The following is a 17,604-nucleotide window of genomic DNA, read 5'->3' on the forward strand; positions in this document are numbered from 1 at the left end:
CCTTTGAAAACGTTTCCGTTTATTTCTATTCGCACACAACCCTCAACATTTAAAAAAAACATTCAGTATATTTCTCCTTCACTATATTTCGAAGTTATTTCTCATTGTACAAGAATAATGTTATAGAATAAAGTTGTTAGAATAAAGTAAATGTGTATAAAAATTTACGGTGACCCTATAGAAAAGAACAAAGGAACTATTTGAGAAAGCCGGCTTCTAGAAAAGTACTGCATCTAGAAAACGATTAGAGAGTAAACTATATTACATACGTATCTTTATACAATTTGCAGCATGTACAATATTGGACCACAATATGCAAATCGACAGTAGCTATCGTCATCCGAATGTCATGAAAGTGTTTCACACTTTAACTATCAAATGTGTTTTCACATTACAAAAAAATATCACAATTTAATTGTTTCAAAAAAACATTACAAAAAAAAGTTTTAGAGTAAAGAACCCCCTTAAAGTGGTGGGCTCCTCTCACACGTAGGCGCTCTTGTCAAAGTTCTTGGTGCCGGAGGAGGTGCTGCCCTTGGGGTGGGGGGGCCTCTGGCCGGCCGGCCTCAGGGGCTCCCGGGTGGCCGACGTCACATGGGACTGAGTCCCCGCCCCTTTGTAGACGTACCTGGACTGGGGCCGTCTGCGGAGACACAACGCAGGGACTCAACCGACACGAGACAATCGCCCGTACCTTCGACAGAATGGACGGCGGTCAAAACCATTCAGTGGCGTGACGTGCTCCACCAACAAACCTGTCGGTGCAGGAGCCCACACTGGAGAAGAAGAGCGTCACCCCACCGACCAGACACAGGAGGGCCCCCGCCCAGCCGACGAAGAGTGCGGCCCCCATCTCGTACCTGGACGCACACAGCCACACAACGGCGGGGTTACGGCGCTTTCGAAGAATCGCTCAAAGTTGTGTTGATGCTGATGGCTCTGACCGTGAACTCACTTCTGAGACACCGACACGGGGTCGAAGAACTCTGCGGTGATCCGGTGAGCGTACAGAGAGCACGCTGAGAGCGAGCACAGCCCTGCGGCGAGGACGGTATGAGGAGGAGGAGAGAACAGGGTTAGGGGGAGCTGTGTGATGCAGGCCTGGGGAGCCTTGTTGAGACTCTGATTTAGGGGCTGCTGGATTGGACCCACACCATGTTCAGCCCCGTGTGTGCTCACCGCTGAGGATGAAGTTTACACCACCGACACAGGCCAGCCGGGCTTTGCTCTTGTCAGTTCCCCCGATGGTGGTGCATTTCATCCCAACAAGGGCAAACACCGAGCCAAAGAACCCCAGGCACACAGCTGCCACCATCAATCCTCTGCAAGCCTGGACGTAGCCTGCAGAGAGAAGTAGGAGACGTGTTATGACCACCGTCGTGTTGGGAATGATCCATAAGATCTCCACATGGTCATCACATAGGTTCCCCCGCCCGGTCGTTGTACGAGGTCAACCAGTGACTGAGACATTTGCATGCAAAGCAGAAGACAACATGTTAGCAATGACCATCAGTGTATTTTGGAGTAAGTTGCTCTGAGGTGAGGTGAGGTGTCGTCAGGGTCAGTTAACCTGACTTCCACCCTTGATCTGGACCCTTGTGGTGAGTCCTGTGAACCCCTGACCAAGTGAACTGTGACAATGAAAGGTGCCAATAAGGCTAAACATAGTGACCCGTTTAGAAGGAAGTCAAACGGTTCTGAAGGACATCAAGAGTGATTCCTATTAAACTTTGTCTAACATTCTGTCGGGTCAGGAGGTTACGATAACAAAAGCTTGCGTGGACCTGCGTGGGTCATCGGACTGTAAAGATTAGGACTATGATAGTAATTACACATTAATACAGTCGAAAGAAAATGGGCTCATCTGTACAAAACAAGGGACACAATAATTATATAGAAACCCGATTTGTAGAATAATCAACCTAAATCAGCCAACAAAAACAAAGTGGTTCAGAGAGAGAGAGACTCCCGTCTGTTGTGATCAGAACCGGAGAACAGGCGGACCGGCCGAGCGGCCCGGCGCGGAGGCGAGGTGTCGAATCGCATGTTTTCCACAGGTTGGACCAGGAGGTTGCCGTGGTGATGAGCGTCCCGTCGTCAGAGGACACCTCCCAGTAGTCCGTGGCGACGCTGGGGGAGGTCAGGACCCAGCCGAAGGAGCTCAGGATAAAGCCCAGGCTCTGTGTCGCCGTGCCCCTCATAGTGAGTGCCCCGGAGTTACCTGATCTAACGGCAGAGACCAGGTCCTCTGGTGGGAGGCTCCTCGCTCTGCTGGAGATACAGACGGGCTCCAGACTCCCCTCACATATTCTAAATAGATGTTCTGCAATCGATGGCCAATAGTGGCTGTGGCCTGGTATATTCTATTCAGTTCCTCCACCCACTCCCCGTACGCACCCCCTCTGTCCAACTGGGGTGGGGGTGGGGGTGTCTGTGTGGGTGTACACAAATGAATATGTGTATAGATAATGGGTTATGACAATTGTTTGCTCAATTAGTAAATATTGCTAGTGCATTCAGTGTGTGTGTTTGTGTCTGTTTGTCTCAGTGTGTGTCGTGTGTGTGTGTGTGTGTGTGTGTGTGTGTGTGTGTGTGTGTGTGTGTGTGTGTGTGTGTGTGTGTGTGTGTGTGTGTGTGTGTGTGTGTGTGTGTGTGTGTGTGTGTGTCAGTGTTTGTGTCTTGGTGTGCTTTGGTCTGTGTGTCTGTATATCTGTATGTGTCTCAGTGTTTGTGTGTGTGTTGAGCAGTGTGTGTCTGTGTGTGTGCGTGCATGCGTGTGTGTGTGTGTGTGTGTGTGTGTGTGTGTGTGTGTGTGTGTGTGTGTGTGTGTGTGTGTGTGTGTGTGTGTGTGTGTGTGTGTGCGGGTGTTAATGTAAATGTGTTTCTTGTGACGTGAACATTATTAACAGTAAATGTGTTTCTTGTGACGATGAACATTATGTTCATCCATAGGTTTTCATTGAGGGTCAACCTGACATTACGTAAAGCGGAACCTTTGTTAGGGACCTTAAGAGCCATGGCAGTGGTGATATATTAACCAGCTCTCTCACACACGGTCTGTTGTAACAACCCTGCAGAGATTAACCCAGCGCTGAGCAACGAGATGAAACACTGAACACGTCACAGAGGAACACAGGCTACACACCAAAGTGGAAACGTGAAAAGAAGTTATTAAACATTGAATGGTTCATATTTATGTAAACTCACGAAGAGCACCATCTTGTGGTTGCTTTTGGCTACGATCAAATCAAGGTGAATAATAAATAATATGACACGTTTCATATTGAATCATACAGCATCTATGCCATATATGCTCTATGATTTATTATGTGTTTCATAGATTCTATGGTATACATCAAATGTGAACTACTACTTGAGATTATAATACTTTATGAAAGTTATAGTCACTCACACTTTCATCAAATATAAACTGTTGTTTAACATAATATTAACACACTGTGGATTGTTAGGAATATTAAGCCTCCAATCCGTGTTTCAATCATTCACTATAAACTACATCGTGAGCACTCAGAACTCGACCCCTTATAGTGTTACATTTGCCATTTTGACAGTTTGTCAGACTTAATTGATTCACATTAATAATTAATTTCCTGTCGTCTGGTCTAGTTTTGTTTCTGCCGTTGTATTTTTTATTTTTTTACATTTCATCACTCCATTCATGTTGCATTACGGGAGCTTTGATTCAACAATATAAGGTGTACATTTTATAGTTGGAATTTGAAAACTCAAACACCAAAAATGTCTAACAGCTCAGGTCTCATTTGAATAAAACACAATGGTTCAAAAGAAGTACACATTTACTACAGTCAACCATCAGCTTTGAGATGAATCATTGATATGATCCAATGTCTTATTTTATGTAACATAATAAATCTAAATAAACCTTACAACAAACCAATCAAATTTGGATGCAATGCATATTTATTAGTATATCTAGTTCAGTATTATAAGATACTCCCGTTTGTAAGCCATATGTATAAATGTGAAAAGGTGACATAATTTTTCATCAATGGATTCCATAGGATGTTATAACACTCTTATAAATATAGTTTACAGACGGTATAAAAAAACACAACGATAACTTGCTGGTAACATGCAATTACACTGTGAACTTCAACAGCAATAAAAAAACAAAAAAAAACAACAACAATGTGACCTTTCCAAAGAATACGATGAAAACTCTCCAACATTTACAACCCAGCAACGACAACGCAAGACAAATCTCCCCTCACTATCTCAGACCAACAACAGGGAGAAGATCACGTTGTTCCCAGCATCAGTAAGACCCCTTTCCTCCGGCTCCAGGGAGAAGGTCACGTTCCACCCGGTCAGACCCCAGTGGTCCCACATCCTGTCCTCCCAGTCGGACCCCAGTAGTCCCACATCCTGTCCTCCCAGTCAGACCCCAGTAGTCCTACATCCTGTCCTCCCAGTCAGACCCCAGTAGTCCCACATCTTGTCCTCCCAGTCAGACCCCAGTAGTCCCACATCCTGTCCTCCCAGTCGGACCCCAGTAGTCCTACATCCTGTCCTCCCAGTCCCCAGTAGTCCTACATCCTGTCCTCCCAGTAGTCCTACATCCTGTCCTCCCAGTCAGACCCCAGTAGTCCCACATCCTGTCCTCTCAGTCGGACCCCAGTAGTCCCACATCCTGTCCTCCCAGTCGGACCCCAGTAGTCCTACATCCTGTCCTCCCAGTAGTCCCACATCCTGTCCTCCCAGTCAGACCCCAGTAGTCCCACATCCTGTCCTCCCAGTCGGACCCCAGTAGTCCTACATCCTGTCCTCCCAGTCCCCAGTAGTCCTACATCCTGTCCTCCCAGTCAGACCCCAGTAGTCCTACATCCTGTCCTCCCAGTCAGACCCCAGTAGTCCTACATCCTGGCCTCCCAGTCGGACCCCAGTGCTCCTACCGTCCAGCTTCAGCAGGGTGTGGTGCGGCCGGCAGTGCAGCGCTCCGATGGCGTTCCCGGCGCAGTTGTTCCAGAGTCCCTGGAGGACCCAGGTGGCGGTGATGACGGAGGAGGCCCTGCTGGTCACCCTCCACTCGTTGGACACCGTGGCCCCGATGGTGGCCCCCAGTCCCACCAGGCCCCCCAGGAGCGCCAGGATCTGCACCCCTGACATCGAGTGGCGTCCCGACGTCGATCCGCGCGCGCGTGTGGGAGAGCCTATAGCCCCTGCGGCACGTATGGAAAATCACGAGCGGTAAAACGTGCTCCAGGCGTGTAAACGACACGACACCGTGTAGTTACAACATGTGTCCCGCCTGAGATGATTGACACGGAGGGAATCTCGCCTTGTACTGGTCGCTGCTAAGTGAGGAACCAAGGTGCTTATGGGCTGTGCTGTCTGACATCTGGGGCGCAGGGTTAGCCATTCAATGGGAGAAGCTTTTGGGATAGGCATTTTGTGTCTCATGTTGTGTTGTGTGTGTCGTTTTTGGGCAAGAAAAGGAAGGCCTGGTGTGATATTAACATGAAAATAATAGTGGACTAATTACTAATCCTGGATAGAAGAGGCATAGTGACAAAGTTCAATACTGGGTCATCTATTCCCCTAGTGTGTTGACTGAATGTGACATTAGGCTGAACCGTGACACTGTTGGTGGATGACATGTTTCTTTTCCATAGCGCGCCACATAGGCCTACATTTTCATTTTTTGTCAATCGCTCAAAACAATATTGAAATAACCCAAAAGTGTGAAGAAATAGTCGTAATTTAGAAAAGAGGAACAAAGTAAACGGCAACTTAGCAGGCGGGACTTATTGCCACACCCATTGTGCCTGTACAATTATTTAAATCGTTTAATAAATTAAATTGAATTGAAAAAAACACACAAATAAAATTAAATAAAAACTAAAAAAAGAGAACGAAGCACACTACAGAAAAACTAAAGATGTCAAAGAAACAGAAAAGCCGTTGACCGAGTGACGGACAGGTCCAGCCACCAATGCGCAGACTGAAGGCGGGGCTTTCGAGCTGACAGGTGGAAAGGGTCAAAACAACCGAGGAGTGTGCCCGCCACTGCGCCGCAACGCCGCTCAGACACGCACCCTGAGAGCCACTCCGGCGTTACCATGAAACGGCCCTTAACGGAAACGTGTCGTTGTCTTCCGGGAGTGTGCTGAGACTCCGCTCCCTGCCGGCGAGTCGCTGCTTTCGGTTTCTCTCTCCATGGAGGTACCGCTGCAGGACCCTGGGAAGAGGAGGGATAATCCCTCAGCCTCAGCTAATCTCTTCTCCAAGATCTTCTTCTGGTAAGAAAGCGAACCTGACAGTTTGTTGACAGCCGTTTGTGACGTTCAACCTCTGCAGCGGTCCAGGGGCCATGCCCGGGAGGGAATGTCCCCGTTGTGTACTTGCGGGGGGCTTTAAATAACCATGAAGCTGCAGCTTAGGACACTATGGAAACTTTCATTGAGTCTGTCAGCAACTTGCGAGATGCAAGGCTCGCAACCTTCCCTGCAACGACTACATAACCTGCATGCCTTCTAACCAATAACACTGAAATACAAATTAATGAAGCGTGATCAAAGTATAGTTAATAATGCATATATAATCGCTGTTTTTTATCATTCAATTTGTGTGCTTGTGCTCCGCCGATTCGGGGGATGTAATTGAAGCAGAACGCGTGTGTTTGTCTCCTGTGCAGCTGGCTTGGTCCTCTGTTCAGAGCGGGCTATGGGAGGAGACTGGAGGAGGATGATATGTACCATGTGCTGCCAGAGGACGGCTCGGAGAGACTGGGCGATGAGCTGCAGCGGTACGGATGTTTCATTTCCTGGTTTTAAAACGTGTAGTGTAATAAGTAATATATTAATTAAAGCTGCATGCTGCATTTTAAGGGGGCCAAGCCTACAGCAGACCAATAAGAACCTGATAGACCAGTAAGACCCTGACAGGTTATTACTAATTAAGACCCTGACACAAACCATGAAGACCCTGATAGACCAGTGAGACCGTGACGCAGACCATAAAGACCCTGACAAAGACCATAAAGACCCTTTTTTGTTTGCATACGGTTGACAACGCTGGAATAACCTCAGCTTGGTACTGGTGATGGGTGAACAATCTTCCATGGTCGTACGTCAAAAGGCTTAGAAGTAATGAGTCTTTAAAGTTTTCCTTGATCGCTTTAGCATCCCCTATAGACTGGTTTTGATTAACGTCAGCCTGGTTAACCTTGACCTATGCTTCTTTATGCACATCAGGTTGGGTGATGATTGACTCAAGTCAACCCAGCCTATAGTCCCCTAACATTGATTGAGGGGACAGATGTCCAGCCTCCATTCTTTTTACAGGTTCTGGGTTTCCTAGGAACATTTGCTCAACACGAGGAGAGACACATGTAGCTGTAGGTGAAAGGGGCTGGAAATAAGGCCGTCCAAAGTCTGTATTTTCAGTTAATTCTTATAGCGGCCCCTATGGCCTGATCTGGATAAAATTTGGAGAGGTTCATCTGACCAATGTGCCTTTGACTAGTATGATGATGATTATTTTGGAGTTAACCCCTTTTCATGGTGTTAAGTTAAATTTGGACGATTTGGAGCCTCTGGCGATTGTTTTGTCAATCGACTTCATAGTTTGAGCAGTTGTAACTTTGGTCCCCATCAAGCACTAAGTTGGTCACGCTGAAATCAAACTCTCCGTCAAGGAACTGTGGTGTTTTTAGTCACAGGCCACGCCCATTTCGATGCCACGCTCTAATTTCAAATGTGTGTCATCTTGTTCAGAATTGTATCCTGAACAACCTTTCAATTGGGGTCAAGAACATGGGAGTCCATCTTGATGTCGATATACGCCTTTAACACTTGATGTGTTTTAAAGCACACTTCCTTAGAAGTTAATTACCGCTGGAGGCTTTATTTTTTATTGCACAGACTTGCTCTTTGTCAGATTGAAGACATTGGTCCATAGATGATATCTGCAAAATATTTTTGGTTTAAGTCAAAAAACCTAGGATCCTTAGGGAATTTAGTGTTTTTAACAAAATTCCTAATTGTCGGAAATCGAGCCAGGCAGAAGTCCTAGGTTCTTGAAGCAGATTTCTTCACCAAGAAAATGCACGTGTGGGTGAAGACTGAAATGACCTTAAGTCGAAGGGTCACGAGATATGCTTGTTCAAAGTTTGCATTTCTGGACGATTGCTATTGCACCTTTGAGCTAATCTGTATACATTTTATTCTCTGTTAATATTTAATCTTTACAGCTGTAGAAAGCTTCATAATAAAAGTGCGAGCTGTATAGGCTCTGTCAGTCTAATGTGGCGAATAATAAAAATGAAAATTACAATAGGTTGCCTTCGCAGTTTTGTGCTTGGCCCCCTAATTACTAATGAATATGCACACATTATGTGCGAACACAAAACATGTGATTTAGTGTGTTTCCTGGTTATTACACCCTGCTTTTCAAAGGTATTGGGATGAGGAGGTTCTGCGTGCCAAGGAAGACCTACGGCCTCCAAAACTCACCAAAGCTCTCATCCAGTGCTACTGGAAGTCCTACATCTTCATCGGGGTGTATATCTTCTTGGAGGTATGAAGTCGTGAATCCGAATGGATCCCAAAGCCACACATGGACAACCAGGGCTGCTCTGTATGTAAATATGTCAGTCTCATATTCTCTGTTTTTGCTGTCTGTCTGTCTGCCTGCCTCCTCCCTGTCTGTCTGTCTGTCCGTCTGTCTCCCTGCCTGTCTCCCTGCCTGTCTCCCTGCCTGTCTCTCTGTCTGTCTGCCTGTCTGTCTCCCTGCCTGTCTGTCTGTCTGTCTGTCTGTCTGTCTGTCTGTCTGTCTGTCTGTCTGTCTGTCTGTCTGTCTGTCTGTCTGTCTGTCTGTCTGTCTGTCTCCCTGCCTGTCTCTCTGTCTGCCTGTCTGTCTGTCTGTCTGCCTGTCTCCCTCCTTCCTGCAGGAGACCATTAAGGTGGTGCAGCCCGTCCTGCTGGGGCAGCTCATCGTGTACTTTGAGAGCTACCACCACGACGCCTCGGCCTCACTGCCTGAGGCCTACGGCTACGCCGGCGCTGTGTGCGTCTCCACCGTCTTCCTGGCGCTGCTCCACCACCTCTACTTCTACCACGTCCAGATGGCCGGCATGAAGATCCGCATCGCTATGTGTCACATGATCTACCGGAAGGTGAGCGCTGTGGCGAGGGGGGGGCGGGCCGGCGAGCGCTGACCGCTCTCTGCCACGGAGGATGTTATTACTACCCATTGGTCAGGGCAGGGGGAAGAGCTGGGATTGGTCAGGGCAGGGTGAAGAGCTGGGATTGGTCAGAGCTGGGATTGGTCAGGGCAGGGTGAAGAGCTGGGATTGGTCAGGCCAGGGTGAAGAGCTGGGATTGGTCAACGCTGAGAGCTCTGATTGGTCAACGCTGAGATTGGTCTAGCACTCTATCAGCTATTAGAGGGTGACATTAAGAATGTAGAACAATAAATATATTAAATATAATAATAGTGTATATGATAATATATATATATTACTTCCTTAAAATATATATGTGTATATATTTTTTTTTTTGTTGTTTTATAGTGGTAAAGTTAAATTGGAATTGAGTATTATAAGCGGTAACATTGCATTGGATGTGAGTATCATTTGTTCTAAAGTTGAATTGGATGTGAGAGTTTATTCTTTGCCCCCCTAGGCTCTGCGTCTCAACAGCAAAGCCTTGGCTAAAACGACTACGGGACAAATTGTGAACCTTTTATCCAATGACGTCAACAAATTTGATGAGGTATAATCTACAGTGTGCAATCGATCCATCAATCAATCAAAACGTTCATCTATTCAGAGAATAGAAGCCACATTGAGAAGTCATAAGTCACATTCGTGAAGTGTTATCTTATCCTATTCTCATTAACGATTGTTCCTGATTACAATGCAAGATTAAGTTGAACAGTCAAAACTAGTTCAAACAAATAGATAACAAACATGAGACATGAAATACTAAACTCAAGACACTCAAGCATATGTATCACGTGTTCCTTGTGTGTTGTCTATGTCTACAGGCCGTGACCCTTCTCATTTCCTCATGTGGGGTCTCCCTGTCTCTGTTTCCAGGTCACCCTGTACCTCCACTTCCTGTGGCTGGGCCCGCTGCAGGCCCTGGCCGTGATGCTGCTGCTGCTGTTCCTGATCGGGCCGTCCTGCCTGGCGGGCATGACCGTCCTGGTGGTGCTGATCCCAGTGCAGACGGTGTTCGGACGCCTCTTCTCCACCCTCAGGTACGTCGTCAGTCCCCCCGGTGCGCTCTGAAGGGTGAGGTCGACCCGCTGGCTGCTGGAGAGGCCAAGAGCTGCGTTTGGAACGGTCGTTGGATGCTTTACGTCTTTGCACTTAATAACAGTACTTAGCATCGTGTAGCGACTTATCCAAGCCGTCTCCGTTGTGTACGGGGAATGGGTTAACCTAGTGATTGTTAGTGTTTGGCACTATGAACACCCTTTCTGTTGTTGATATTGTTGTTTTTTATATTTATATTTAAATAACTGACCAACTGGAGGACTGCTCCAACAAAATGTCATTGTCTTGTGCAATGACAATAAGGCCCAATCCCATTTCTACCCCTTCCCCTTCCCCTTCCCCTTCCCCTTCCCCCTCCCCCTTGTTTTGAAGGGGTAAGGGGAAGGGGTATGGGGAAGGGGTAAGGGGTAAGGGGAAGGGGCCTTAGGCCCAATCCCATTTCTACCCCTTACCCCTTCAAAACAAGGGGGAGGGGTAAGGGGAAGGGGTAAGGGGTAGAAATGGGATTGGGCCTAAAGGTCATTCTATTCTATTCTGTACCGACAGAAAGGATGTATATTGTTGTGTCTCTTTCTTCCTACAAATGTACCTATTGTAAGTCGCTTTGGATAGAAGCGTCTGCTAAACGCCCTCAGTGCGAAGGTAAATCTAAACGGTTTGGCTGCGTCCACCTCTACCGGCGTTGTTGCAGGGCCCAAACAGCCGCCCTCGCAGACGACCGCATCCGCATGATGAGCGAGGTGGTCTCGGGGATCCGCATCATCAAGATGTACGGCTGGGAGAAGCTGTTCACTGAGCTGGTGAACGAGGTTCGGAGGTACGGTCGCTGCTCTGTGGATCCACTCTGATACGGGTTCTGTGTCGACACATTGCTGACCCATGTTATGATCGGTTTACGAATAGTCGAGGCCAAAGTATGTGCTTTTCTTTTCGAACAAAATGTGATTTTCTTGTCTAAATATACAGAAACTAGAAGAACCCTCCCATCTAGGATGTGTGTCTCTAGCACACAGGACACACTCAAATGTGTTCTGCAAGTCGATAAAAGTCTACAAAGAGTGCATGGCAGCAGGAACCGTCTGTGTGTGACCTTATATTACAGATTAAAACCAAAAGCAGTTATTAAATCAGTTATTAGAGCAATCATAGCGCTTTAGATATAGAAGACTGGGCTGGGTTGATCTTTTCTCGAGGCTAATTTATCCCACCACTGGTCTCGTACAAATCAATCCATCTTTATTTATCTTCCCTGGGAAATTTTGTTCAAAAAAAGTTAGTTCCCAAAATGTCTCCTGCCACTCAGGAAGGAGTGTTCCCGTATCATGAAGAGTTCCTACCTGCGCGCCCTCAACATGGCGTCCTTCTTCGTGGCCAACAAGGTCATCGTCTTCATCGCGCTCAGTGCCTACGTCCTGGCGGGAAACAAGATGGCCGCCAGCACGGTGTTCGTGGCGCTCTCGCTCTACGGGGCCGTCCGGCTGACCATCACCCTCTTCTTCCCCTCGGCCATCGAGAAGGTGTCGGAGACGCTGATCAGCGTCCGGAGGATCAGGGTGAATATGAGCTTCATGTGTCCGCTGGGAAGCGTCTGTGGGCTGGGGTCGTTGGTCGGGGCGAGGGGGTTCGAAAGGGGGTACGGACTGCGTTACTATAGCCATTTGAGCTTTAGTGGCTCACAATCACCTGGTCATACACACATTCACACATTCATCCATTCATACACACATCACCCGTTCACCCGTCCTTACACACATTCATACACTCATTCACACATTCATACACACAATCACACATTGATACACACATTCATACACACAATCACACATTGATACACACATTGATACACACAATCACACATTGATACACACATTGATACACTCATTCACACATTCATACACACAATCACACATTGCTACACACATTGATACACTCAGTCACACATTCACACATTAATACACACATTCATACACTCAATCACACATTGATACACACATTCACACATTTAAAACACACATTCACCCATTCACACACCGACGGCGTCGGCAGCTACGCCCGGCGACAGCCAGCCCGGCGGGAGCAGTTAGGGTGAGGTGTCCCGTCCCACTGCCGCACCGTGTTCTCTCAGAGGAAAGGTCCCGGGTTTGATCCCCAGTGTCCGCAGCCTACCTGTCTGTGACACCGAGCATGACACGGCCACTTCATAACCCGTGTCTGAAACCCCCTCAAGGCGCTCCGGACACAAGCTGAGTGACTCAACGGGAACCGACAGCATGGTCGAATGTGTGAGAGCAGACTGTGTTCTCGTCCCCAGAGCTTCCTGCTGCTGGAGGAGGTGGTTCCTCAACCCACTGGTCTTCCGGAGACCGAGTCAAAGGACTGCATGGTTCAGGTCCAGGACCTGAAGTGCTACTGGGACAAGGTGAGGACCTTTTATCCTTTGAGACAGCCAAAGCTTCAGAGAATAGTGAGGCGAGGCAACTTTATTCATGTCGCACTTTTCGCACACGAGGCAGACTCAACGTGCTTCACATAGAAACATTGTCATACAATAAAATTAAATAATAGATTATAACAGATAACAGTTAACCGGTGGATACATTGCATGATACATAACTCTTTGCATCTTAATCTCTCCCAGACGCTGGACTCCCCGACGCTGCAGAAGCTGTCCTTCACGCTGCGGTCAGGGGAGCTGCTGGCTGTGGTCGGACCGGTCGGCGCTGGGAAGGTGTGATTATAGTGTGGCGTGCTGCATTAAAGGACCCTCACTTAATCTCCTAATCCCATGTAATCTCGCTCTATCGCCACCCTGCTTTTGACAACATGTGTGTGCCGTTATTCGGCGTCCAGGTCTAGACGAAGAGCAGGTGGACACACAATGTTCGCTAGCGACGATCTGTTTCAAACTCTTTTTATTGAGTTAGGTTTCCATAGTTCCCCAGGAGGAGAAAGGATTCAATTTACTGTGAATTTGTGATGTCTTTGTTTCCCACACAACACAATACAACACAATACGACACAACACAACACAACACAACACAACACAACACAACACAACACAACACAACACAACACAACGCGTCTCAAGGACATCTGAGATGAATGGAAGGAAAACGTTCATGAAAACAGTTGTGATATGACATTCATCAGTGTGTGTGTGTGTGTGTGTGTGTGTGTGTGTGTGTGTGTGTGTGTGTGTGTGTGTGTGTGTGTGTGTGTGTGTGTGTGTGTGTGTGTGTGTGCGTGTGTGCATGTGCATGCGTGGACACCCAGTCCTCCCTCCTCGGGGCTATCCTGGGAGAGCTGAACCAGGAGAGCGGGGTCCTTAAGGTCAAAGGTCGGCTGACCTACGCCTCCCAGCAGCCCTGGATCTTCCCCGGGACGATCCGAAGCAACATCCTGTTCGGGAAGGCCCTGATCCCCCAGAAGTACGAGAGGGTGCTGCAGGCCTGCGCCCTGAAGAAGGTGAGGGGACCCCCCAGGGTAAATGGACTGCATTCATACAGCGCGTTGCTGACCAGTGGCCACTCAAAGCACTTTGCAATATCGCCTCACATTCACCCATTCGAGCACACATTCACACATTCATCAGGAGCAGTCAGGGGAGATGTCTTGCTCAGGGACACAGCTGTACCCTAAAGCAGGCCCTGTCAGCTGTACCCTAAAGCAGGCCCTGTCAGCTGTACCCTAAAGCAGGCCCTGTCAGCTGTACCCTAAAGCAGGCCCTGTCAGCTGTACCCCAAAGAAGGCCGTGTCAGCTGTACCCTAAAGCAGGCCGTGTCAGCTGTACCCTAAAGCAGGCCGTGTCAGCTGTACCCTAAAGCAGGCCGTGTCAGCTGTACCCTAAAGCGGGCAACGTTCACTGGTTTTGTTTCTGCCGGCCGAGACCGAGGCGGTCCTTTGCAGAGCTGCAGTGTTCTGATCCGAGGCGATGTCTGTCTGGTAGCTGGACGTCCTGTGAGGGAAGTCTAGTGGGGTCTCCATGGAGACGAGGAGGGCCAGCGCCAACACCTCATTTTAGGCTTCGGATAATCGTTAGGTTGTCCGAATGCAAATAAGAATTAAGACTACCGGTCCATCACTAGCGCGTATCGCTCCCTGCCTTTACCAGAGGCAGTGCAGATGGTTGTGTGTCTATCGGAAGTCTTTATCCTTTTTTCATTACTGCAGTGATGTCTTAATCATGCAAACAGCAGAACAATGTCTCATGCATTTGCTGCGGACGGTGGATCCTGGAGGTCAGGGGCTCTCAGTTCCCCTCGGCGATGGAGTCACTCGGTTACCGCAGAGCTTCCATGCAGCTCGCACGTTTCACAATGAACCGCCGAAAACGCTGAGTCGTGTTAACAAACAGGAAGTGCGAAAGCCGTGTCACGGCGACTCGCCCCCTTCGTCCCGGACACAAAGACAATCTCCAAAATGGATGCACGCGCGGTCCGCACTTACACTCAGTGTGCTTCGCCGTTTTATTCCCCGGGGTCGGGCTACAGACATCCAGCGAGGCCTCACCCTCCCTGTTCTCCAGCCCCGAGCCCCCTGGTCCCCATGGTAACCAGGACCCCCCCCCCCCCCCCCCCCCCCCCTCTGTGTGTTTACAGGACATGGCTCTCCTGCCTGACGGGGACCTGTCTCTGATCGGGGACCGGGGAGCCAACCTCAGCGGGGGCCAGAAGGCGCGCATCAACCTGGCCAGGTGGGAGGACACACCTGGAGCCCCCCGCCGCTGGAGAGGGCGGTTCAGACGTAGAGCAACGTCACACAGATGACGACCGAGACAGTACAAAAAAGATTACATAGATCCAGGGTTTCCCGCAGATGGTTAAGGTGGTGCGGGGTACGCCGTCAGACTGAAACAAGAACAGTCAAAGAATTTGTGCAATTTAAACATTTAGAATATTCTATACGATATTATCCTTTTGACTGCGTAGTTAAGGCGGCAGGCATGTGTTTAGGCGGCCTCCTAAGCTGAAAAGTGCTGTGGAAAAACCTGTAGATCAATTGACAATAATACAAATCGTTATATGTATGATTGAAGGAATGTATGTTTTGAAATATAGATCTTTTTGTACAAATACATAAATTGACAACAATAGAACAGAAAAGGATCAAGACGATCACGGCAAACCAAATGAATTCACAAAAGTGTTTGTTAGAAACAGGACGACTGCCTCTTATGCTTTCAAACGTTGGTTTCCTGGAAACACTGGCCCTTTGTGACGGAAGGATTACTTCTGTTACGCTTAAAGTCCCGGGCTGAGGCGACAGCTTTAGCTCGCTCTCACTAAACCCTCCAAGGGGCTCCACGGCCCCCTGCACACAGTTCCACCGGCCCTCAGCCAGTCTTCTGTGTACAGCTCCGATACCGATACCAGTAGAGAAAATTCCTTCGATATTGCCTAAAATGCAGCATCGGGTATCGGCGAGTACGCACGTCTATGCGCCGATCCGATACCCTCACATGACTCATATGCTACACAGGCGAAGAACATCACAACCCCTACGGAGTTACGCTGCGATCGTTAGCGGTCGGAGGTGGGAAGTCGGACCTAAGTGCGTTCGAGCTGCCAAGTCAAAAACATGGACGCTTGACTACAAGAAAACAAATGTATTATTCTAGATTATAAATGTAAGAAAAAAATTGTCGACAGTACGTGAACAGCCAATACATAGCCGTCATCGTAAGAGAACCCTCCAATAGGAACAAGTACTATCAGTAGTTACAATGCTAGACGCTGTATCGGTCGTTTCGGTGCCCTAGGCGACTCGACATTAAATTATGCCCTAGACAGGACTTCGATGGGACGGGACGGGACGGGACGGGGGGGTGATAGGTTATACAATTAAGAAAAAACAACTATGGGCCTCTTCATAACAAATTTATATATTTTTGTATATTATACGTTTTTTGCTTTTATTTTTTATAGAAACCTTAATTTTTGGTGCCCCCCCCCCAGGTACTTGGTGCCCTACGCACTCTGCGTACTCTGCGTATAGGGAGCGGCGGGCCTGGGTATCGGGAAGGAAAAAACTGGCATGGGAACGTGTGTGTGTGTGTGTGTGTGTGTGTGTGTGGTGTCCCTCAGAGCGGTTTACCAGGACGCGGACATCTACCTGCTGGACGACCCCTTGAGCGCGGTGGACTCCGAGGTGGGCAGACACCTCTTTGAGGAGTAAGTCGGCCATCTCCTCAGAGTTCACCCACATTTACATGTCCATTTACATTCAGGGCATTTAGCAGACGCTTTTATCCACAGCGACTTACAATAAGTACCTTTGTCATAAGAAGTGAAACAATTTATCGCTGTCAGCACAGTAAAGATGTTTATAGAACCAAGTGCAAGCACTAACAATCGCTAGGCTAACCCATTCCCCGTACAGCAGTGATAGCAGCTACTGCAGATGCTACACAATTAAATACTATGAATAAGTGCGATGTAGCTTAAGTGTGTACAATAAGTGCGTACATAAAGTGCCAGGACGTACATCATACAATGGTGGCAGGAAGGGGCTGGGTAGCTATGCAGAGTCGAGGTGAACTCTGAACAGGTGAGTTTTCCTACACTCTCCATAGCCACCAGGTTCCCCCCCTCCGAGTTGTTGCATGTTGTACGTTTTGGCGCTTAATTTACACACTTATTGTCTGTCGTATTTAGTTATAGTACTTAGTTATGTAGCATCTTATCCTAGCTCTTTGTTGTATACGGGGAAATGGGTTAACCTAGTGATTGTTAGTGCTTGGCACTTGGTTCTATGAACATCCTTACTGTACCTCAGTGATATATTGTTTCCCTTATTGTAACACGCTTTGGGTAAAAGCGTCTTTCTCTCAGAGCCAATCAGATGGGAGGACTCAGTGATGCTCTTGCTCTCTTCACTCTTGGCGAATTCAGTAGGAATTAAAGCGACAACATCCTCTCTGGGGAGAGGAGCCCTCCGAACAAATCGTTCTCCATTTCCTATGAAATTGATTTATTTGCTCCGTCTCTCGCTACACCTTCACCACACACCGCCAAGGCTCCGTCACGGACGGAGAGCTCCCCCCCCCCCCTCGTGCTGATTGGTCCTAAAACATTTTTCAACGAGGCTTGGACGGGCTGCAGGCCAGACTGATCCCCAGGGGGCAGCAGAGGGCGACCATGTGGGGTGATGTGTGGGCCTGGACGCCCCCCGCCTGCCTCAGGTGTGTGACGGCAGGTGGGTGACGGCAGGTGTGTGTCCCCTCAGGTGTATCTGCGGCGTGTTGAAGAAGAAGCATCTCTCTCTTTTCCTCCTCCTCCGTTGTTGTTGTTGAGAGAGATCTCTCTCTTTTCCTCCTCCTCCGTTGTTGTTGTTGAGAGAGA

At 48.2% G+C, this 17,604-nt stretch overlaps 2 protein-coding genes across 2 annotated transcripts; one reads left to right on the top strand and one right to left on the bottom strand.

Annotated features, from left to right (window-relative positions):
* Positions 1–2: 2 nt before the first annotated feature.
* Positions 3–5,709, bottom strand: LOC132448512 (claudin-10-like). The gene is made up of 5 exons (XM_060039900.1): positions 4,935–5,709; positions 1,180–1,341; positions 956–1,037; positions 756–860; positions 3–643 (listed from the first exon to the last, which is right to left on the bottom strand). Exons 1-5 carry the CDS (start codon positions 5,146–5,148, stop codon positions 484–486), a joined length of 723 nt encoding a protein of 240 aa, XP_059895883.1. The 5' UTR covers positions 5,149–5,709; the 3' UTR covers positions 3–483.
* A 296-nt stretch (positions 5,710–6,005) lies between these two features.
* Positions 6,006–17,534, top strand: LOC132448932 (ATP-binding cassette subfamily C member 4-like; the record flags this gene model as incomplete). Its single annotated transcript, XM_060040487.1, has 14 exons — positions 6,006–6,281; positions 6,677–6,787; positions 8,439–8,559; positions 8,933–9,157; positions 9,666–9,755; positions 10,082–10,245; positions 10,956–11,081; positions 11,568–11,817; positions 12,576–12,683; positions 12,903–12,992; positions 13,538–13,729; positions 14,863–14,957; positions 16,348–16,434; positions 17,489–17,534. Coding segments are annotated over exons 1-14 (1,788 nt in total), but the record flags the coding sequence as incomplete, so codon positions are not given.
* Positions 17,535–17,604: the final 70 nt, after the last annotated feature.

Source organism: Gadus macrocephalus, chromosome 20 (genome assembly GCF_031168955.1).
Source record: "Gadus macrocephalus chromosome 20, ASM3116895v1".
Lineage (NCBI taxonomy): Eukaryota > Metazoa > Chordata > Actinopteri > Gadiformes > Gadidae > Gadus > Gadus macrocephalus.